Genomic DNA, 24,344 nt, shown 5'->3' on the forward strand with positions numbered 1-24,344 from the left:
CTTTGGGATTTTAGCCTGTGCAGGCCATTAACATGCACACAACCTATATAACACAATACAGGAAAGGGAAACCCCCCAAAACATAATAGGGCCCCTTTAAAAATGATGTGGTTAAATTCCTCAGAGGGTAACACATGTGTTTTAATTAGGGCTGTCAGTCGATTAAAATAGTTAATTGCGATTAATCGCATAATGTCCATAGTTAATCGCGATTAATCACACGTTTTTTATCTGTTCTAAATGTACCTTAGAGGAATATTCAAGTTTGTAATACTCTTATCAACATATGAGTGGATAAATATGCTTTATGCAAATGTTTGTTTATTATCATTGGAACAATGACAAATATTCTCCTGAATATTCTCAATACAACAACCTCTGAACAATGACAAATATTCGCTATAATATTTTCAATACAACAACCTGGAACCTCTCCCTCTCTCTTACACTCTCTCCCAGGAATCGGAATTATCTAACGCAGCCCCTCGTCCTCCACAATGTTAAGCTGTAACCACCCATTTAGCTATCGCTGTTGTTGTCCAGGCGTCTCCCCGGCAAACTTTCAAGCGTGGTCTTCCGCAAGCGAGCGGCAGGAGCGGGGCTGTCAGCATCAGCTGTGTGCTTGGCTTGCTGTTTAAAACACCTTTTTTTGTATCCATATCTCTCGCTAGAATCTCCCACCATCCAACTAACAACAACAACGTCAAGCCTTTGGGCTCTGAAACTACGGGGCGGGCCGAGGACAAATACACATGCGTTAATCGCACGTTAAAATAATTAGTGGCGTTAAAAATGTTTTAATTGAACACGTTAACTTGACAGCCCTAGTTTTAATACATATTTTGTAAAATGTCACATACAGCTCTGAAAAGAATTAAGAGACCACTGCAGCATTATCAGTTTCTCTGGTTTTACTATTTATAGGTATGTGTTTGAGTAAAATGTACCTTTTTTTATTTTATTCTATAAGCTAATGACAACAATTCTCTGCAAAGCTTCTTATCCTCTCAGACAAAAAAAGAGGGCAACCTAGCATTTAGCAGCTTAAGATCCAGACATTCCTCCAAGAAGTTGGTGGGGACCAAAACAGAGCTAAAAGGGGAGAGAATACTGGGCTTGTATTCCTCAGGTGGGTTAGGAGTAAATGTTGCCACTGTTTAGCAAATTAACTTCATAAGCTTACAAGATGTTGATTGTATTTATAGACAACAGCTTGTTATGCTGCCCTCAAGCAGCCAAAAAAATATAAAAATGCAGATTAAAGAATACCTCAGTATATTAGAAAAAACCTACAAATTAATCTTCTGAGATAGAGATAAAAAGATCTATACCATTCTCATGTATGTGCATGAAGGGGGGCAAACACTTAGCATAGCTTAGCATAAATATAAGAAACATGGGGAAACATTAGCATTGCTTTGTCTGAAAAAAAGTAAATGCCTCACAATGCTTCTAAAACTGACTTGTTGGTTAATCCTTCCAAACACAAACGTGTAAATGTGTAGCCTTCGGGAAAGTTACGCACTGTAACTATTTTTTCATGAACTACAGCACCTTTCGTTGTGTTGCCAGATACTGTTGGTATTGTCAGCACAATGGTTCGCTTGCAAACAGTCACTGCACACTATTGTTGCTAGTTATCATTACCTTATCATATCATCAAGGTTCAAAGATCCTAGTGGAACATAAAAGATTTTGGAAAGAGAAAGCTAGCTCGCTAGAAATTTCAAATCTTTATGCTTAGATTATCACCTCTTGGTTTGGTGGCTTTTACAGCTACAACAATAAAGTTTCTTAGCTCCAACAACCGCCAAGCTTCTCACATAACTCTTTGAAAGAAAGTAATTACTATTTCCCCGATTGTTTATCTATTCCTTGAATTTTTTTTTAAATGTCAGTAAAGCATATATTGATGTTCAAGCTATGAGTCGGGCCAAGCTGCTTTCAACATAATTACTGAAATTTAAGAATGTGTATTTGTCAGAAATATGGATGGATTATTTTGGTTATAAATAACTTTCAAAATGATTATGGAACTTTTTCTTTTAATACCGGATACCAAATAATTTATACAATCCTGAGCTGCAACGGTGGGCCACAGTAGGTGGCGGAGCATTGAAAGGAACAGCTATAATTCCTGTTCTTGGGTATAAAATGGACTTGGCTCCCCGCTTTCTCGTGACCGGCATACTAATGAATGAATTTGGCGCAGCGAGGTTTTGATGAGGGTTGTGGATGGAAGGAAACTGTTGCTTTAAACTCTGTGTGACAAATTCTTAATCAGGAGGTGAGGGAAATGTCTGTATAGAGCTGAACTGAGAGTGGATGGACTGAAGGCTGGAAATAGGGACGCTATGACAGCTTAATTGCACACTGAGTCGCGTTTTGGTAGAATGGATTAAACTGATCAGCTTGTCATTACACAAACATGGTGAAATGGTGATGATAAAAGCAAGAAACACGCTGCGGTGGAGTAAATTGCTCATTTTAACGTGACCCTAGTTCAAAATATGCTCACTGTGAGTCATCTTGAGAATGTATTTTAATTCAAACTTCCTGAATAGCTGTTAAATATTGTCATTTTATAATAATGTATTTGTGCCATACCATTTACCCTGCATTTATTTTGGAGGTCACACACAAGTAAACAATTTAATCCATTACACAACCCTAACCCTTAGATATTATTTTTGCTTTGAACACATCTTACAGCCAGAATGCTACACCCTCAGAGTTGTTTTTTTAATTGAGGCAATAACAGTTTGAGGTGTTGTTGTTGCTAAGGCTTAATTACTCTGGATAGCTGCTGTCTCTCAGATGAAGAGGCATCTTAAGAGCTGGGATATATTACTGGCTGTTTATTCTGCATCTGTAATGATATTCAACTTGCTGTCAGAGGCAATGTGATTGAATGGAGTTCGAATTGATCCGGGCTAACATTGTAGCTGCTCCATCAACACTCAACTGTCATCTAAATAAGGTTTAAATATGGCAGAGAGGTATTGTTCAGACAAATATATATAACATTTAAAGCTATATAGACTCACCAACATTTAAGATTTTTAATGGTCATGTCAAGTGACTAAAGGTGGATTCACTTACCGGTTTCTCTATTTCGTTGGTGACATTAGGAGAATCTCAACATCGACAGCTTTAGTTTGTCAGCATCAATGTATCAATGTATACTTGCGTGAATAAGCAAATGGCTCCCATTGTATGTAAACTTGCCACATGAAAAATGGTCTCGCATTCCGTGTACAATCACCTAAACAGACTTCATAGGGGGAAAAATAGCATTGTTTGATACTTCTTCTGTTTAGAAATAGCTGTAAGATGTGGCAAAGCATTGATTTATAATTTTTTTTTAAAACTACTTTTCTGAGACAGTATGTCACGTCTTTATTGTAGGTCTTGTTTTTTTATTATTTTTATGATTGTTTTCAATAAAGAAATTAAGAGAAAAACTAGAAAATAAGCTTAAATTGAAATCTGTAAGTATAAAATACTTGCTAGAGGGAGGCTCGAGGCAGAAGAGCCTCAGTTTTATTTTATTTTTTACAAAAAGTTTTTATGCTGCTCACTGGCTTGACTTAGAGTACTCAGTTGAATCATCTGTCAGTGCTTTGAAATGTGGGACCTGGTATAAAGATGCGTCATAAAGGGATTTATTTGATTGTATTCATCTTTCATCAGGCGACTTACATGCGGAACAATCATTAGCCTTTTGGCGTTCAGCGATCATCAAACTTCCTGTGCATGTTTTGTGTGAACTGATGCAGAGCACATTTTAACAGGCTGACTCAGAAAGTGGTCATTCTTTCACATCGTGGCGGATGTCTATCCATCAGGTGAGCCAGGCAGCTTTCTTTGCTTCAGTGCAAATGTGCTCAGAGTCACTGCACAGGTTCTTCCGCTTCACTCGGGTCACTGGAGATTTGACACGTAGCGCCCCGCTGAGCCATATACTATTAAAATAAAAGCTGTAACAATAGTGCAAATGGGAGCTCTGAACTGTACAGCTTGACATGTGAGACTATTTCTAAGAAAAGAAGGAAAGGCTGACATTTTAAGAGCCATTTAATAAAGGTATTTTTAAATTCAAATTACATAGAAACCATACAAAAAGAATGTTGGCTGTGTATGTGCACATACAGAAACATCCATGTCCTGAAAATACAAAGGAACAAGGGATGTTAACGCTTACGATTATTGTGGAAACCGTATCATGTAAAAAAAGGAAAATTAATCGCAATATCAAGTTTGATCCCAGCTTCCAGCACATATTTTTAACATTAAATGTATTGTATAAGCCAAGATAAGCACAAACTACGACTAAAGACCATTGGACATAAGTGAGCAGTTTAACGTCACACCTAATCCATGACAAATGGCGACTGCACTCGTTTGCTTTGGCTGATTAAGATGCGCTAGTTTTTGAAGTTGAGTAGGAGTGGGAGAAGAAAGACACTGTCACCACTGTAGGAAATGATAGTGCTCGCAATATGAACACCCCTATAGAATCCTAGGATGTGTAGCGCACATTAAACAGAGGGTGATCACAGCGGCTTTGATGCTTTAGGCAAGTGTCGTAATATTGTTAGACTTTATCCCAAGAATTAAATAATCAATCATGATTAATCACAGATTATTATTGTGATTAACGCAATTATATTATTTAATCGATAGACACCACTCAAATTAACATGCAAACAATCACTCTCTGGGGTTGTTAAATACCACCAGTGAGAGAACAACTAACGCTTCAGACTCTAACAGCTGATGTGCTCTGGCAGCTGACATATGAACAACATATTTAGTAATACAAAGGGAATTACTTTAACTGCTCTGGCTCTCACATATTGTCATCTCTGATTCCTTCTTATACGAATATCAGTGTGACAGCAGTGGGTGTGCCATGCTCTGTTTGCAAAAAAAAAGAATATATATAATGTGTGTGTCTGTATCCCTCTGCAGGTGATGATCCTGTTCTTCCAGCCCAGTGTGTTTCGCTGTATCCTCCTGAGGTGGGTGCGCCTCCTGGGTTTCTCCGTCATGTACGGCACCGTCATCCTCAAGCTGTACAGGTAGGCCTGGAATCATCTTGAGGCATTTCCTGTTTGTCTACTTCTTCCCTCCTCCTCCCTCCTCTCTTTTCTTCTTCTTAATTTCCTCTCCTTGCCTCTTCTCCTTATCTTATTTGGTCTCCGCTCCGTTTCTCTTCATATATTTTCTTCATTTATCTCCTTGTTGCCTTTATGTCTTTTGCTTTTCTTCTCCTCTCGCCATCTCATAACCTCTATTCTCCTCTCTTCCTATCTCCTCTCCTCACCTCGTCTCCTTTCCCTTCTTCCCATCTCCTCGTCTCCCCTCATCTCCTCTCCCTTCTCAACCTAATTTCCATTTGTTTCCTTGCCTCTCATCCCCTTTACCGCCTCCTCTACTTTCCTGACCCATCCTTTCCTTTCCTCTCTCCTCTCCTTCCCACATCCACTCTCCTTTCTTCTTTTTATATACGTTTGATTATTACCTCTCCATTTTCCTCTCATATCTCCTCTCCTTTACTCACCATCTTCTCTCATTTCCTTATCTCCTTTACCATTCCTTTCCCGGCCTCATCTAATCTCCTTTCCTTGCCTCAACTCTCATCCTTTCATCTCCTCATCTCCCCTTCTCACATCATCTCCTTTCCTCTCCTGATATTAATGTGCCCTATGTTAGCCTTTTTCAGTTTCAATAATTCAGCCTCTTCTCAGTCTGCACTCACACAGATGTGCACGAGGTCCATAAGCACATTTGAATTCCTCTCTGTGCTTCCTGCTGAAGTATCTATTCGTAAACACACTCACTTCTTGCTCTCCAGCTCCGGGCGAGTGTTGCCGATATGGTAGAAGGAGGCCAAAGGCCAGCGAGAGTGTTCCGTTGGTAAAATTACCAATTAGATTTTTTCCCGGGCTCGCTGTGTGTGAAGTGTGCCCCGAGGCCAAGCTCTTACAGCCCAGTCCCGTTGAATATATCAGAGATAAGATAGATTTGTCACAGTCTTGTCGCAGAGAGAGCAGATCGGTGCAGCGCAAAGACCATAAAAAGAGAAGTGACTGTTTGTATGCCTGATGCTGGTATTTACACAAACATGCTGGTCCCCAGAAAGCTCTCCTTACCCACTATCAGATTACTTTAAAACTATTCTGGCTGATTAGTTGCATTTTTAATTCCCTTTACAAAGGCGCTGTTGTGTTTTGCATGCAGTAGAGATACTGTGCAAATACTGACTCACTCTGCATGCATTCATTTTAATGTTTGTTCAAATAGCATTTGTTTAACCATCACTGAGATGAAACATTTAAAACTGGCACCCATATGACCAGATGCATTATAATATGTTTATTGCACTAATTAAATATAGTTAAAATGTAAATAATTCCTCATAACAATAATCATTACACATCACAAAGCATTTTATAATGACTCATAAGCTCAAATATAACGTGAGGATCATAATGTATGACAGTTAGTACATAGGTTATTATAGAGGCAATACATAATCATTAATGTTATAATGCATTATAATGGGATTATAAGTGATGCTAAGTGATAATAGTTTGAAACTGAAACAAAACATGGTACTACATTTCTTTACTTAGAGAAGAGAAGAAGAGTTAAAGAAACATTTTTTACATAATTATGAAGTACAATTATACTTCATGATTATTTGTATAAAGCATTATAAATCTTGAGTGCTAATAAGTAAAGCTATAGGGCACTATAAGTAAATAATAGCAAGTTTGTTGATAACGGTTTTAAACACAGGTATCATAGAAAGTATTGCAGTCAAAGATGTCCAAATAAAACTGTTAAAACAAATAATCTGTAACCTTAATCTCCACCAAGACAAATTCCTGCCCTCCGCTGATATCTTCTCTCCCCATAAGAGATGTTACAAAATGAATTACCGAACAGGAATTAATTAAATTCTCACTGAACATTTAATTCAAGTGGACATGCTAGAAAGAGCAAAAGCTGGGGGCAAGAGATATCAATCGCTGGGAGAGAATATATGACTCACTTCTCACAATTTCACCCAGCAATCTCAAAGTACTTCTTCACCTCCTCAGGGTGCTGAAGGTGTTCCTGTCCCGCACGGCCCAGAGGACGCCCTACATGACCAGCTGGAGGGTGCTGCGGCTGCTGATCGTGATCCTGCTGGTGGTGCTCTGGTTCCTGGTGGCCTGGACCTCCGCTGTGTGCCAGAACCCAGAACTGAGCCCGGCTCTGATCGCCGCCGGCCTCACCCCAGAGGGCCTGCAGTTCAGCATGTGTCTGCTGGACCGATGGGACTACATGATGGCTGTCGGTAAGCAAGTGTTCTGTATTCCTGTACCTACAATGGATGTATTAAAGGTCCCATGACATGCTTTTCCGGTTATTACCCGTCCCCTTGTGTGTTATGTAGCTTTTTATGCATGTAAACGGTCTGCAGAGTCACAAACCCTCAAAGTACACCCTGTAGCGAGTAAAACTCTAACACAGAAAATACCTGTCTATGCTGCCCCAGAACGCCTCGTTGGAGATTTCTCTTTTTCCATTTTTTTCTTCTTGGGTATAGTGACGTATTGGGTATAGTGACGTAGTGACCAATCCGCGGACTTCCTCACACACACACACTCAATCTTTTCTCAGCTGCAGCTCCGCGGATTTCTCAGCCTGAACTCAGCCTGAACTCAGCCTGAACTCAGCCTGAACTCAGCCTGAGACGGCGGGACGCGGCGAGGCTCGGCCTGGGCTCGGCCTGAGCACACACACAGACTCACAGCCAGGCTGCGGGTGTGTGTGTGTGCTCGGGCTGGGTTCGGGCTGGGTTTCGCTGTGTCTCGCTGTCTCGCAGATCCCCTGCAGCAACCAGGAAACGACACCAGTAAGCCAGCTCACACTGTCCGCTCCAGCAGCGAGCCCCGCAACGTTCCGCCAACACGGCACCCAGACCCCACGCAGCATTCTCATCTGTTTGTCATTGCTGGTGTCATTTTCTGGTTGCTAACGCCATTGTAACACATAATCACTGATGTTCCGCTGTAACGGTGGTTGACTAATCAGAACAGAGTGGGCGAGCTGACCAATCAGAGCACAATGGGCTCATAGGGAGGGGGGGGGGGCAGGAGCTCCATCAAGCCGTTTAGGACAGAGAGTCATGGGCGTAATTTCCACTGGGGACAGGGGGGACATGTCCCCCCCACTTTTCAAAATCCCATTTGTGTCCCCCCCACTTTTTTATTTTTTTTTATTTAAAAAAAAAAAAATTGTTTTTACGCAAGCGGTCATCGTCACGGAGGAGCGTCTGTGTGTGTGTGTGTGTGGCACGAGCGCATCTTGTGAGAGAGAGATAGAAAGAGAGAGAGACAGAGAGAGAGAGACATAGAGAGTTACGGGGGTTGTTGTTAGCATTTGGTGCTAGCTCGGAGCTAATGGAGATTAGTAGCTGTTTCAACAATAAGGAGAGGGAGAGCTCTTTCCTGTCGGACTTTGAGAGACTGAGAGAGAGAGAGAGAAATAGAGAGAGAGACAGAGAGAGAGACAGAGAGAGAGAGAGAGAGAGAGAGAGAAGAGACAGAGAGAGAGAGAGAGAGAGAGAGAGAGAGGAGAGAGAGAGAGAGAGGAGAGAGAGAGAGAGAGAGAGAGAGAGAGAGAGAGAGAGAGAGAGAGAGAGAGAGAAAGAGACTGAGAGAGTTACGTGGGTTGTTGTTAGCATCTGGTGCTAGCTCAGAGCTAACGGAGATTAGAAGCTGTTTCAACAATAAGGAGAGGGAGAGTCCTCTCCTGTCGGACTGAGAGAGATAATGTCAGCTCAGGGAGGTAAAGGACTCTCTGAGTGATTAGGTTGTAAACTTTAGTCTAGTTATCTCAGTGGGTCTCAAACGGTTTGGTCATCTATGTAAACAAATATTTCCATCTATGTAATATATAGTTGTATATAAAATAAGTTAAGAAATCCTTCCAATGTGTACTATAGGTCAGTACAAAAATAAAAAACACAGTTTGAAAGGGGAGTGATTAGTCAAATATGCATAAATAAAAAAAAAGAAATGCAGACTAGGTAAGATAAAGATAGGAGAGAGGAGTTTATCAATGATTTGTTATTGGTTGTGAGCATATTCTAATGGCTTTTTGATTATTGAAATATATACAGTTCTGTTTCATATGAGTGTTGAGAACTGTATACATAAATCTCTTAATGTTGCCCTCAAAGTGCACCAGATTGATGCATTCAACTTCAATTTAAAGAAACAAATCTTCCCGGGGTGCATGCCCCCGGACCCCCCTAGAGGATGTCAGGTAATCACAAATAAAACAGGTTCACATGGATAGGATACTAGATAAGTGTGCACACTCATTATATACACTACACATTTGTCTTGGATTTGTTAACACTATAGTCCCTAATATATTTGTAGAAAGGCAGGAAATGGAATTAAATTGAGAAAATATTTCATTGCGGAGGACCCCCTGTTTTGTGTCCCCCCCACTTCTCAAACCAAAGTTACACCCTTGCAGAGAGTGAATACACATACTATGAGAAACCAATGTGAGTTTGGAACATTGAACAATGTAAATCTATTCTAGTAGACCTCAACAATGGAATTATGATCAGTAGAAATGGCCATGTCATGGGACCTTTAAGAGAACTGGGTACAGCGTTGGAGGCGGGGTCCCATCACTTCCTATGAATGTTGCTCATTGGCACATGAAGCCAAAAATGGAACGATTCAAGGACAACATTTTACACATTTTAGGACCTACGTAAGGGCTTTTCATGTGTTTGTAGTTGATGTAGTTAATACAAAAATATACGATAATTTACCAAAGGCTCTTTCCCAATGTAAGTCAACGAAAGCACATATTTTTAGGGCCAAATTAGTTACGTGACTACATGGAAGTTTTGTACCAGTGTTTGGCTACTACGAAAATGTACTGCAACGCCAAGCTAACCTCCGTTGGGCTTGGTACTTACATGTATTAAATGTTTGGTCCCACTTGACACTTACTGTAAGGAGCTTTTGGGCTTATAGCTTGGGCTTGAGGGTAGCCTGGCTAAGGTTTACATTTAGTTTAGAAAATGCATCAAGGGTCAGGTGCCTCATACCTCTACTGACTCTAATCATTTTCGTTGTCATGCTTCAAATTTTTTACTTTTCCAACACATTTTTTCTCCACCAAATGACTCATAAGTTGTGTTGCATTCTAGCCATTGTTGTGCTTTGTTAAGTATTTCAAATTGTGCTGAAAACGCTGAAAGTTCTTGAAATAATGCAAAATAGTTTTTAGGTTTGGCTCATTTGAGAATGTTGATGCACCCAGAAAGGCAAAAGGTGGCAAAAAAAAGTGCAACGTAAACAAATGATGATATAGATCAGGGGTGTCCAAACTACGGCCCGGGGGCCAAATGTGGCCCGCGATACATTTTGAATCGGCCCTCAGCAAATTAAAAAAGTATAATGAAATATGGCCCACAAACGAAACTTGTGCTTGTCTTATATTGTACTTCTCAATTCAGTCAATTAAAGTTGAAAACTATTTCTTACAAATCTAAAAAAAGCCCAATAACTTATTTACATAACAAGCTTGAAATATACCCTTCCTATTTCCTCTTATTATGGGCAATCTGAAGCTTCTGTTTTAAGGAATGAGTTTCTAACAAAATAAATGAAACCCTATGTAGAGTTGTGATGTAGGCTGTTTGTTTTCATGAAGCATATTCAATTAACAAGCCTAATTTACCTACATTTGATTGATTTTGCTGACTTATAACGTAACTTATGAGGCGATATACCTCTAGTGAGTGGCCCTTCGTATATTTGTATGTATGTGGCCCTCGGTGAAAAAATCAGACACCCCTGATGTAGATGAATCATTTGACTTCAACGTCTATTGGAATAAAATAAATAGTCACAGTTTAAATAGCTCAATGCTCAACATTGCATTATATTTTTGAAAGTAATAAAAACTTCCATCAAGTTATCTACATTGGTTTTATCATTTTACTTTTTAACCTAAAGCCTAAAGCCATTACCTCCATGTCATCCCGTCTCTCTTTAATTATTTTCTTTAACTTGCTGAAGGATCAGTAAACTTCAACACCCTTTTTTATCTCAGTTCAGTGCGGACTTATAGGACAGTCGGTAAAAATAACTCCTTGGCGCAAAACCGTTAACTTCCCTTGCATTTGGACGTGGCATTGAATAGTCTGAAGATATGCATTCCTTAAAAACTGCTCCAAATGCCTTCTTTTATTCTATGATTAAGCCTCTTATAAAAAGAATCTTGAAGGTACCCTTCGGAGTTTTTGACTGAATGAACGTCTTACTGTGTTGGTTTAAATTCCTGACCTCATTGAAATGAGTTTTCAACAGTAAAGCAGCACCATATCTCACTTATTTACAGTCCTCTTCTATATGGAAACTGAAGGCACTGGCATTAAATGGATTGCTGACAAATAGAGGGTACTTTTGGAAGTCGTTCAACTGCATCTTGATATTTCCAGCGAGTATTAAGCACAAAGCATCCATTGTTGTTCAAGTGACAAATAACGTCAGACGGGAATTCAACAGGTATTTGCTGGCAAATATTGTACAAGTGTGATAAACTTCTTTGCTTCGGCGGGTTCTTTGTTGGAGATAAATAGAGTCACCTCTTAAAGCGAGGGATAAAATGCTCCAAAACATGCCGCTCCACTCGCCAAGAGATATGATTGTTCTGGAATAGAAGTGTTTATTCAGTGGCATGCCCCCAAAGGAGCGTTTTGCTCTAAACCTGAGGTTGCAGTTGTGAATTTTGATGGCGGTGTCCATTGTTTGATTTGCCTGAAAGGTTTAGCCACGCATTAACAATTGGATGCTCTGATAAACAGGATGGAGCAATACTCTCTTAGAGTGTCTTGGACTGCCACCAGCATTAAAGCAGGTGACACCAAGTCATGTATTTTACCATAAACATGTCAAACTCTTCCAAGAGGGCATGCCTATCTAGTTTTACCAAACAATGTCACCGGGTAAGGCAAAAAAGGACTCAAGTGCAGTACAAAAGAAGGGAGGCAGAAATGAAGAACTAAAAGCAAGCTAATTTAAATTAAAGCTGGTACCAAAAAACACAAAACTTAAAAAACAAGCATGGTTAAACAACAGGAAAGTTGGCAAACAAAAAAAGGAATATTCCAGTCACAGGAAACTTGGGAAGCTGAACCAAACTGAGGAAGACAATGACAGCAGGAAACATCCACAGGGATACACACTGTCTGATGCGCCGGTGACGATGGCCGCATCGTCTTTGTGCTCCTCTCCAACTTTGCCCATTTTCGCATTTTGTACATATTTCTTTTACTTTTGCCGTTTTACTTTTAACATGGTTCGCAACATGCTAGCCGACCGCACCTACTCTGCCATACAATATAGCAGAGAGGAACTTTTCCAATTGCGAAACTTCGTGGACAATATTAACCCTCCGACAAACAATGGAGATCCACCATGGCTACCTGTTGCTGTTCTACCTGAGAGACGCAAGAAGAAGACAAAGCGGGGATGCCGGGCCGGGTTGCTGGTCAGACTGAGAAAACGTGAGAATCGGCCCCCTCTTCCGAGTATTCTTCTGGCTAATGTTCAATCCATTGAAAATAAGCTAGATGAACTCAGAAGCCGGATTGCTTTTCAACGGGACATTAAGAACTGTAACGTGTTAATTCTCACTGAGACTTGGCTCAACCCCGCTATCCCGGACTCCGCTATTGTCCCTGACGGATTCTCTATTTTTCGTCAGGACCGGACTGCAAACTCGGGGAAAAGTAAGGGAGGCGGTGTGTGTGTAATGACTAACAACAACTGGTGCTCAGATGTGAAGATTATTTCATCGGACTGTTCCGCACAGCTAGAGCACCTCATGATCTCATGTCGGGCCTTCCATCTGCCGAGGGAATTCACATCTGTTGTGATAACAGCAGTGTATATCCCGCCGCAGCCACTCGCCGACAACAACACGGCACTCGATCAGCTGTTTGGGTTTATTGATAAAACCGAGACTTCACGGCCAGATGCGGCGTTCGTTGTGGCCGGAGATTTCAACACCGCCAACATGAAGAAGGTTTTGCCAAAATATTACCAACACATCAACTTCCCGACGCGCGGGGGAAACATACTGGACCATGTTTATTCCCCTTTCCGGAATGGATATAAGGCTCTCCCTCGCCCTCCCTTCGGCAAATCAGACCATATCTCACTACTGTTGTTGCCTGCTTACAAGCAGAAACTTAAAAGGGACAGACCGATAACAAGGACAGTACAACGATGGAGCGAGGAGTCAGATTCAGCACTGCAGGATTGCTTTGCATCTACGGATTGGAGTGTGTTTGAGGACAATAACATCAACACACACACGGACACTGTCATCTGCTACATTGGGAAATGCATCGATGACGTGGTACCGAAGGTTTCTGTACGGACATTCCCAAATCAAAAGCCCTGGGTAAACGGTGAGGTGCGCGGCAAACTGAAAGCGCGCACTCTCGCGCACACAGCGGGAGATTTGGAGGAGTACAGGAAGTCTAGGTATGATCTCCGGAGAGCAATAAAAAATGCAAAGAGACAGTACAAAGACAAGGTGGAATCTGACTTCAAAGGCTGTAACACTAGGAATATGTGGGCGGGACTAAGGACAATGACTGACTACAAAGGAGCAGCGGGGGGTGCTGCGGGAGTGTCTGCGTGCGCATCTCTCCCAGATGAGCTAAACAGTTTTTTTGCACGCTTTGAGAGCAGCCAGGCTGTGGAGGTACAGAGGGACCAGGAGCTACACTGCCCTTTTGTTTTAAATAGGGCAGATGTGTGTAAATCCTTTAAAAGGGTTAACCCACACAAGGCTCCTGGACCTGATGGCATCCCTGGCCGTGTTCTCAGGGTGTGTGCAGTTCAGCTGGCAGAGGTGTTCACAGACATCTTCAACAGGTCCCTGCTGCAGTCTGTAGTCCCCACATGTCTTAAACACTCCACCATCATTCCTGTCCCCAAAAAGACAATCATCACCTGCCCCAACGACTACCGCCCAGTAGCACTCACCTCCATCATAATGAAGTGCTTTGAGCGGTTAGTCAAATTATTCATCACCTCCTCCCTCCCTGAATCTCTGGACCCCCTGCAGTTTGCCTACAGAGCAAACAGGTCCACAGACGACGCCATAGCCCTCACCCTCCACACTGCCCTCTCACACCTGGACCCGAAGAACAGGAACACATATGTGAGAATGCTGTTCATTGACTACAGTTCAGCATTCAACACCATTGTGCCCTCCAAGCTGGCCATCAAGCTCAGAGACCTCGGGCTCAACAGCGCCCTCTGTGACTGGATCCTGAACTTCCTGACGGGCAGACCCCAGGCAGTGCGGGTGGGAAATATCACATCCTCCACCCTGATTCTCAACACCGGTGCCCCTCAAGGCTGCGTGCTCAGCCCTCTCCTCTACTCCCTGTTCACCCACGACTGCGTGGCCACACACAGCTCCAACACCATCGTGAAGTTTGCTGATGACACGACCGTCATCGGCCAGATCACAGACGATGACGAGACGGCGTACAGAGAGGAGGTCGAAAACCTGACATCTTGGTGCCAGGAGAACAACCTCCATCTCAACATCAGCAAAACAAAGGAGCTGATTGTGGACTACAGGAAGCAGCAGGGAGAGGGACACGCCCCCATCGCCATCAATGGGACTACGGTGGAGAGAGTCAAAAGCTTCAGGTTCCTTGGGGTCCACATCACTGAGGACCTGACATGGTCTCTTCACACCACCACCATCACCAAGAAAGCTCGACAGCGGCTCTTCTTCCTCCGCAGGTTGAGGAGGTTCAAAATGGATTCCAGGATACTCTGCAACTTCTACAGGTGCACCATAGAGAGGATCCTGACTGGCAGCATGACGGCCTGGTACGGCAGCTGCACCGACCTCGATCGTAAGGCTTTACAGAGGGTGGTGAAAACTGCACAGCACATCACCAGGACGGAGCTGCCATCCATGGAGGACCTTTACTCCCAGCGGCTCAGGAAGAAATCACTACGGATTATCAAAGACCCCCATCACCCCAGCCACAAACTGTTCTTTCTGTTGCCGTCTGGCAGACGTTACCGCAGCATCCTGGCAAGGACAAGAAGATTCGGAGACAGTTTCTTCCCGCGGGCAGTGAGACTGTTAAAAAATTGAACTGTTGAAACAACTTCAAACATTCATCTGCTACTCAGTAGTATGTATCTAATACCTAATATATATATATCATTCCAATAACTTGTATATAGACTCATACTGCACTATTCCACATCATAACTTTATTTCATTTTTATAACTATTATTATTTTTGTATTGCTCTTGCTCTTATTGTTATTATGTTATGTTATTATGTTGCATTGTTGGAGAAGCCTGTGACATAAGATTTTCAACTGCATAATTACTCTGTAGCTATGTCAGATTGACAATAAAGAACCTTGAACCTTGAACCTTGAACATTTACAGGGACAGCCATATATAGATACAGGACTAATTGCATTGACAAGAAACAGCTGGAGTACGCAGGTAAAGACAAAAGGGCAGCAAGGAGATCACACACAGGTGGAAATAATCATGGCAGGGAAAACAATTACAAAGGAGGTGGGAAAAAAACAAAGGTAGGATGTAAACAAGACAAGAACCAAAGAGTAAATACGTTTCAAGATAAAACTGGAAAAAATGAAACACAAAAAACCAGAACATGACTATTATCTCTCACAGAATTAGTGTGCCCAGGCCAATGGTGCATTCACATGCTCCTCAGAAGGTATCATTTCCCAGGTTGAAAGTCGTTCTTCCGTCTCTGTTATGTCCATGAGCTCCAAAGAGTAATGTGGAAACAAAATGGAAGTTACAAAATAGTGTTTGAACAAGACATTACTATCTGTTTCTAAGTTATTGTTCCAATGTTAACAAAAGTGAAATATAATGCATGTATCTGCCTCGGGATCCTTTCTTGGCCCATGCTACACCTTTCCACCAAGTAAAAAAGAAAATGAGGCCAACAGTTTCTCTCTAATCCTGCTAACAGAAACCAAACCATAAACTTGACCTTCTTTGTAGAGGTATGTGATGGCCTCAGCCAGACAGGGTAAACCAACTACACTGCACCCTCACCTTCAGTAGTTTTGCTTCAGTGCAGCTGCAATAAAACATGCCAATTAACACCACACATTGGCTTTAAATGGTAAACTCTTTATTTGATTGTAATCTGACATTACTTCAAACATTTTAGCACAGCTAACACAAGTATTTGTTTGTATTAATTACTTTCTTTGTCTCTTGAGTTACCATGTCCATTGGGGGAGGTTACTTCCTGGTTCAGCAAAGGGCGTGGCCGAGCGCTGAATACTTGAAATTGTGGGTGTTTCTCAATCGCGAGTAAAGCTGCTTCAGAGCCACTATTTCAAGCATACTACGTCATCGAGTGCCGCCGAAGTACTGTTCCAATCTCCAGTATACTTGGAAATCTACCGAGCCCGGCGTACTCCGTTTGGAGAAATATCGAGTGTGCACATGAGTAGACTTCGCGGTCTTAAAATCCCCACAATGCTTTGCGCACGGACCAATTTCCCCAAATCTGTGGCGGAAGATGTAAGGCGGGGCCTCTCATATGACGCACACCTGCACACTTGCTAGCGTGTTCCTCTCTTTGTTTTCCGAATGTCAGGAAGTATTCTTGACTCGCTTCTGAAGCAAGATGCTCAGCAGACATGTGCTACCAAGCAAGCGTACTCGCGATTGAGAAACACCCACTGCAAGGAGTCAATTGAGACAGATTGGGACAAACCACCTGCTTCCATGTTAAAGGGGGGATTTGGGTTTTGTCAGTGTCCTTTGTGTTTTCTGTTACTATTAATTATCCCTTGGTTTCAACTTGGTTTGGCCAAGCCACTATATAGGTTCCTTGGGTTGTCATTGTACCAGGTCAGTTTGTTGAGTTAACACCTGTTAAGTTGATGCGATGTTTCTTTGAGGTATTTTTTGTTGACCTCTTTTATATAGGCCTAGTTATTAGAAATGATTGATTTGTGATGTTTTCTTTGGACTTTTGGGTAAATAAAAATCCCAGTTTATTTAAACCACTCCTGTGTCCTGTTAATAACATGGTATATATATATATATATATATATATATATATATATATATATATATATACAATTATGAAAACATATTAAAGGAAATCTAAGGACGATGTATGTTATGCTTACACCATATTACATTTCACTTTCTTTTGATTCACATGCATCTATAGTTCTGAAACTATTTACCTACCTAACCAAGCTGCTAATGTTCAGCTAGTTACTAGTCATGTATCAATTGTAAATTACAGATGTGATACATATACAAACATCCTTTGCATATTGTTAACCACACAGTTAGGTCCATCGCACACACAAAGGCATTTTTAAAACAGAATTAGAATGCAACAGTTCTCCATTGTATTATTCTACACTCTCATGATCGCTAATAATTTATGTACAGTCCCTAAAATGGCCAGAATCTATAACACTGATTGAATTGGTTAAAAGTTGCAGCTTCTCCCCTCATGTATCCGGTGAGTATCCAGAGGGCCTTGTGTGTGCCCTACAGTAGCTTCCTTAATGGCAGACTCTTGAAGCAGGAGGCAGTGATGGGCACCTCACTGAGGCCAGTCTGACAGCAGGGGAGACTAATCCTGTTTGGGAAGAGGCAAAAGGATGGATCCCTTAGAGAAGCGTCTGCCTCTGAAAAGTGATAGACAGGCCGACACAGAGCGGGGGGGGGAGGTGGCAGGGAATAAGAAGAGAGGAGCCTGTGAAGTATGACGCTTGGAGGGATGTGCGAAATGAGGCAGAGCGCGGGGGGGGGGGGGGGATTTAGAGGAAGAGAAGAAGAAGAGGAAGCTTGTGAAGGGAAGACAGCTAAGGACACAACGGAATCTTCAGAATAAGTGAAGGTGTGTGTCGTGTCATAAACGGACAACAATCCTTCAGTTTGGGTTTTAACACTAGTTGTGTGTTGGTGTGTATTTGTGTTTTAAGACAAGACAGGAAATTAGGGATCCCTGCTGGTATTTGTGGCTGCCAGTGAGAAAAAAAGCTGAAGGACAGGAAGCACCCTGCGAAGCTGCTCTGGAGGATTTTCAACAATGCTTGACACACTTAATTAATTAATGTAATTAATTTTTTTGTGTGCGTTTACACTTGTTTCGTTATTATGCTGACAAAAGAACAAATGTCGGTCTATAAATGAATAAATCAGAAACCTATTTTGTGTTGAAATGCAGAGCAAAACGGAGCAGTATTGATAACTCCAACAATAAGCAATTCATTTAAATACGCAATTAATCTGCATTAGTTGGAATTGTTTTCCTTTTCCTCTCGCAAGCAGCTCTCTGCATCCCGACTTATAGGCTAAGTACCAACTAATTAGTGATGATTTATGGACTGGGCCAATTCATGAATATTAATGTACTGTAATCCCTGTAAAGGCTTTATGGACTCATATGCCAACACAGTGCTTGGCACAGTGGGGCTTGCAGTCTGCAAACATAAGCTCATATAGTGTTGAGTAAAACCTCTGACTCGGTCACTTGGATGGAGTGTATAATAAGTGAACATATTTTTATTTTCAAACATGTTTTTTCCCTCTTGCCAAAAAAAAGCTTAGTTTTTTCAATCAGAGCAGCAAATACAAGATGTATTGGGTTGCTTCAAGACATAACCTCTTGAACACAATGTAATACATTATTATTGATTTTTGCAGTTCTGTCAAATGCCATTTCACTGACAAGATGATAATGAGCATTCTGTGCACATATTGTAGGCTTAAAATTAAATTAAATTGGGAGGGATGCAACCCTCTTTAATGGTCACACATGCAGAGCACACAGCACACACACAGTGACATTTGTTCTCTGCATTTAACCCATCATAGTACCAGGAGCCTAGTACTAGGAGCAGTGGGCAGCAATTGTACAGCAATGGGAGTGGGGGGGTTGTCCGGTGCCTTGCTCAAGGGCACCACGGCAGGGCAAGAGGTGAACTGGGACTTAGGGCTACGGTACTTTCTGGAATAAGTTGATAACGGCGAAGACAGCTATCTTTTTAAGTATGTCCTCCCTGTACATTGCAGTTGGGCTGTGTGACCTTTCGTGAGATTAGGTGATACACTGTTGAGGAAGCACCTGCCTTTCAAACTGTTAAAATACAGGAAACTCTCGCTGAATTTGAAACTACATTATTGCCAGAACAAAGTGTCAAGGATTCTCTCTTCTGTGTTTCATTCGGTGTGAAGTGAATACAAGTATTGCAGTGTAATTTCACAGTTGCTGTGTCTCAATTTGACACTTTACTTCCTACACTTTGTCATAAATCGCACACAGCTGCTGTTCCCTCAGGTGACGATTAGTGTTCTGAGCTAGCTAGCTTATAGTTAGTGTTAGCAAATGCTGCTCAGTTGTCCCAATACAATAAACCATGGCTTTATTTTCGAAACTAGTATAGTGGAATGTATATTAAATACTGAAAATACCATGTATACATTTTATTTGTTTAGTGCTGTGTTTACCTGAGCAACTGAAAACGTTGCTGCAACGTCCGTAACGTAGCTAAGATTGCAATTGTTTAATGTCCAGTGCTCCACACTCAACTTTTTGCCCATTTTGAATGTATACAGGTTCTCGGTATGTAAATTGAGACAGAGTAACTATTTTGCAGGTTTTCCACAGTAAGTAAGACCAAAAGCGCTGCTTTCGTTTAAAATACAAGTATAACAGAGACTCAATCAATGCTCAAAGGAAAACTTTAACTTTTCGGAGGATGAGAATCTTTTTCCTGAAAGTGAGATGAGAACATCAGTGCAACTTTCATTTCTGTGTGGGGAGCTGGTGATTATCTTAGATTCAAATAGGGAACAGGGGAAATAGCTGGCCTTTTCGCAGGAGGTATTTATCCGTTTGTAGTACAACAAAAATCACTATTCCTAATAGTTTTAAGGAATAAAATGTAACATAATCAAGTTTATAATTATAAATATAGATATGTATAAAGCCATCAAGTTTGGTGTATAAGTGCCGGTAAGGGATAATTAGCTCTAGAGTATTAGGCAAGTAACTAAAGCAATTAAACAACCCCGGGGGACAATCATTCAAGAAAACTGAATTGTTAAACCAAAAGATCTCTAGCCAATTCAAAGACAACTTCAAAGACAACATTTTACAGAAATAAAACTTCACCAGTGAACAATACAAAAAGTCACAATGAGGCACATTCGCTAATACTTAAGAAACGCCTTTTACACGGCTTACAGAGACGCAGCAGAAAACTGGTCACACACTGACATCCAGGCAGACAGAGAAGAGAAAAAAGCTGCTGCAACGTTTCTCAGCCCTTTTATGCAAGCCTTTATTCGGGATTGGGATCACCTGGGAGAGAGGTCGCACCTGGAGGAAGACAATCAGGGGAACAAGGAGAGAGAGAAAGACACAAACACACACACAATCACACACCACGGCACGTAACAGTAACACCTGAATAAAGTGGAGATTTTTGGCTCAGAGTACAAGAAAAACATTTAGTTGAAGACAGATACTCGATCTGTAGTGGAGAGTTAGAGATAACTCAGTGTTGGCACTAGTTTTGTGTCTATCACTAGGTTCACCACGGTGTGTCGGCCAGAACACCACTTAAGGCCAAAGGTCCAGAATAGAGGAGATGAGGAGCTGAGATGAGGCTTGACTTCTTTAACCTGTTAAGCCCGAGAGACCCCGGTACCGGGGCACTGCCGCAACATCTTGCAGGAAACAGTGTCTGAGGGCATGTTCATTTAATAAACTATGAATGTTTTATATCCATGTAACGAGAAGAAACTCATCTAACTGATCATTTTTTTTTTTTTCTTTTAAATAAAACCCACAATGCTAACACTGAGCCTTTGAATTAGCAACGAGCGAAAAATGCTAACACCTTACTGCACCGAAAATCACTCACAAAACCTTATTATTTATCTCTTCTCTACATCCATGACATTGTTTCACAACGTGAGGTGACACAGAATCGTTGGACACCCACATTATCACTGAATTATACGAAATGGGGACGTTATAAGCAAAAACGGACATCAAAACAAGTGACGCTAGGTAGCTAAAAATGCTAACATTTTTACCTTGGCTCTGTAGTCTCTCCAAAGTGGTCTTCAATGGCATTAAAACGATAAAAACGCTGCTGAAGTTAATCCATAGGTTAATCTAATGTGTCTGTGTCCCTTTGAAATGATTTCTGATAATCCATAAGCATTAAAACTGCTTTTCCGTTTCCAGATGTCAAAGCTAGAGATAGGTTCACTCTGATGGAAAATTACATGCGCGAAGCCCCCACCATTTCTCTTCACAATGTGTGTGTGTGGGGGACTCCCCCTTCGATTATATTGGCTCTAACGGTCAGAAAGAGGTGTCAACCATCAAAATCGACCAAGGGGGGCCAGAGATATGGAAAATCCACCCAAATGACCCCAGAAGTGGTTTATTTTTGCTAAATCTCTCTAAAAAGGTCAAATGTCACTTGTTTTGCATCAATCTTGATACAGGGTACTTATTATATGTTGTACTTTGGATTCTTAAAGCTTTTAGTCTACCTTACCATCATCCAAGGGTAGTTTTCACTATAAGTACAAAATAATTTTTGGACGGACACTATCATGTACAGTTTTTTACTATGTAAAATCTGAATTTTCTTTAAAATAAAAAACATCTATATTGATTCTGACTTTTCTACATCCAACTCACAGGTTTATCATTACTTTAAGAAAAAAGATTATTAATTTAACCCTTTTAGAAGGGAAGATATGGTCATTTGTTCTGGGAATGTCATTTTCGAGCCTGAGACCTGAAAAACAGGCTCAGTGCTTAACAGGTTAATGATTTAGGCAGACATACAGATATTTGTGTGTGTGTAGTTTTTCCTATAAGGGAAATAAACAAAATACAATCAATATAAGATAACTTATGCATACATAAATAATATACATAATATTACCAAACTTCATAGAAATAATAGTCTAGACAAGCTATAATACAACATGTCTCCCTTCACCTATAATAATAAACACATTAACACATAATGTCAAACACTCATTAACAGGGACACACAGAGATTCGAAGTTAAGCTACCGCTAATGCTAACGTTCCACTTCCGGTCCGTGGAAAGCGGCAGTCGATGCACTTATTGTGAAACGTTACAGACATGCTACTTCCGGTTAGCGGAGCAGTAAAGATCGATAATCTCTAAGAATCTCACATTTAACGTAACATAAATGTTTATCCACATGAACTACATCTTAAACATTAATTATAAAGTGTAGAACAACATAACAGGCAGTAGCCTACTGTGGACAAACACTCACCTTCATGTACGCACACAAATACTAATGACACACTACACAACTGCATAACCTCCTGCCAGGGGCGGACTGGGACTAAAATTCAGCCCTGGAAACTGACCCAGTCCGGCTTCATGAAATGTCAAATGCTAGAAATCCGCTGTTTATTATTTAAAGTGTTACGTCCGATTCGCTCCTTTTTTCCTCTCTGTACACAGCTCCAGTTTGGGCATTGGCCTGTCATCAGATTTAATTTTTAGTTGCTGCTGTTGTAGCGGAAGTTTAGTAAAATTATTTTTGATGAAATACTCCAAATCTCCACCCTCCATAATTGCACTTGCTTCAGTTGCTTGCTACTTTCTAAGGGCGGTGATGACAGTTACATTACGAACTGAAGTTGATGCGATTTGATTGGATTGTGAGGCAAGGAAAGCCAGCCGCCTCTGGATTGGCCTTGGCATGGCCCTGACCAATCACAGGTTGGCAGGGGCATGACGTGAGCCTCATCTGATTGGTCAATCCCTCCAATTTTTTTCACCAAGGGAAGACAATTTCGGCTAGCCTCCTCTCGCAACAGAGAGTGCATTCTACTGTTTCACCATAATATCTAGAGGGGCGCTGTTTCACTCTTTGAAAAATACTCAATGAGAATGGGGGAGAGATGGGCCGGCAGCAACACACAGCACAGAATAATTACCAAAACTAAACGAAATGCTCATTATTAAAATTATAACTACAATCCGAAAAAACAGGGGAAGCCTGGCTTCCCTTGGCCTCCAGGAGAAAACGCCACTGAGTTCAAGGGATAATTCTCACCCACCTCTTGCTCTTGCCCTGCACTTGTATGTGCCAGTTGAGCTGGTTCTTCCACCAGCTCAACTCTGTCCCTCATCATGAACGCAGGAGGCTGGCTGTACATCTGAACTCGCGCCCTCATCATTCTCTTCATCATCTTGCAATTGTTCTAAGCTGCTGCTGATAGTGCTTGTAGCAGCGCTGCTGCCAAAAATATCTGTCAATTTGCGACATTTATATGCTTCACCTGCGAGTGACTTCACCTTTTTTTCTCTTGCCTTCTCGGCCCCACCTTTTTCTTTTCGTTTTCTTTGATTTGTATCCATGTTTTTTCATTCTCCCTGTCTGTCGCGCGTCTAATCCCTTCTCTGCGTGTGGCCGGTCTTTTTTCTTCTTCGTGTGTGATTATTTGACAGATAAGAACCACACAACTGCATTAGCGGCCGCTGTCGCCCTCTGTCGGCCGTCAGCGCAACTTAAATGATGACGTTAAACAATTTATTTTTAAAGGGCCGGCCGGCCGTCAACGGCCCTTGACGACCGGCCGTTCTGTGGTCCGCCCCTGCCTCCTGCTACTTTACTTCTGGCGCACATCACCCTCTGAAATATGATGTCACCCAAAACACGCGGGTTAGCCCCTCCCCACTATGAAGACACAATTTAACAGGTATCAACTCTGTATAATAAAATAATATATACATCAATAACTATAACTTGGGGGCCTTTTCTACACGATCTGAATAGGATAACAAAAATTAACGTATACATATCATCATAAAACTCATTACTTTCATCAGGGCAATCATTTTTTATATTGCACGTTTCCAAAAATCATATCTTAATAGGCAAATGAGGCACACATGTTAACTTGTGGTGACAAAGTTAATAAAATATAAATCCTTAATTTATGTTTTTTTTTTCCCACTAATTAAAAAGAAATCCATACACAAACAGATTTCTGGAGTTTAACAGCGTCCTTGTCACAAACTGATACAATGGTGCCAGTTGAGCCCCATACGCTAAAATATATTTGTGGATGTTTTAACCATGCTAATACCACAACTTTTCTTCTTTGTTTAGGGATTAAACAAAGGAGATACAGCTTTTTAATTAATGCG

General features: G+C 41.3%; 1 protein-coding gene across 1 annotated transcript in view; it reads left to right on the forward strand.

The window, feature by feature from the left end:
- LOC117488378 (probable G-protein coupled receptor 158) overlaps positions 1-24,344 on the forward strand; it is an 85,808-nt gene that overhangs the window by 48,608 nt on the left and 12,856 nt on the right. The window contains exons 6-7 of the mRNA XM_034137228.1: positions 4,975-5,084; positions 7,113-7,351. Of these exons, the coding sequence (XP_033993119.1) occupies positions 4,975-5,084; positions 7,113-7,351 (349 nt within the window). The remainder of the gene's footprint in view (positions 1-4,974; positions 5,085-7,112; positions 7,352-24,344) is intronic.

Source organism: Trematomus bernacchii, unplaced genomic scaffold (assembly GCF_902827165.1).
Source record: "Trematomus bernacchii unplaced genomic scaffold, fTreBer1.1, whole genome shotgun sequence".
Taxonomy (NCBI): Eukaryota; Metazoa; Chordata; class Actinopteri; order Perciformes; family Nototheniidae; genus Trematomus; species Trematomus bernacchii.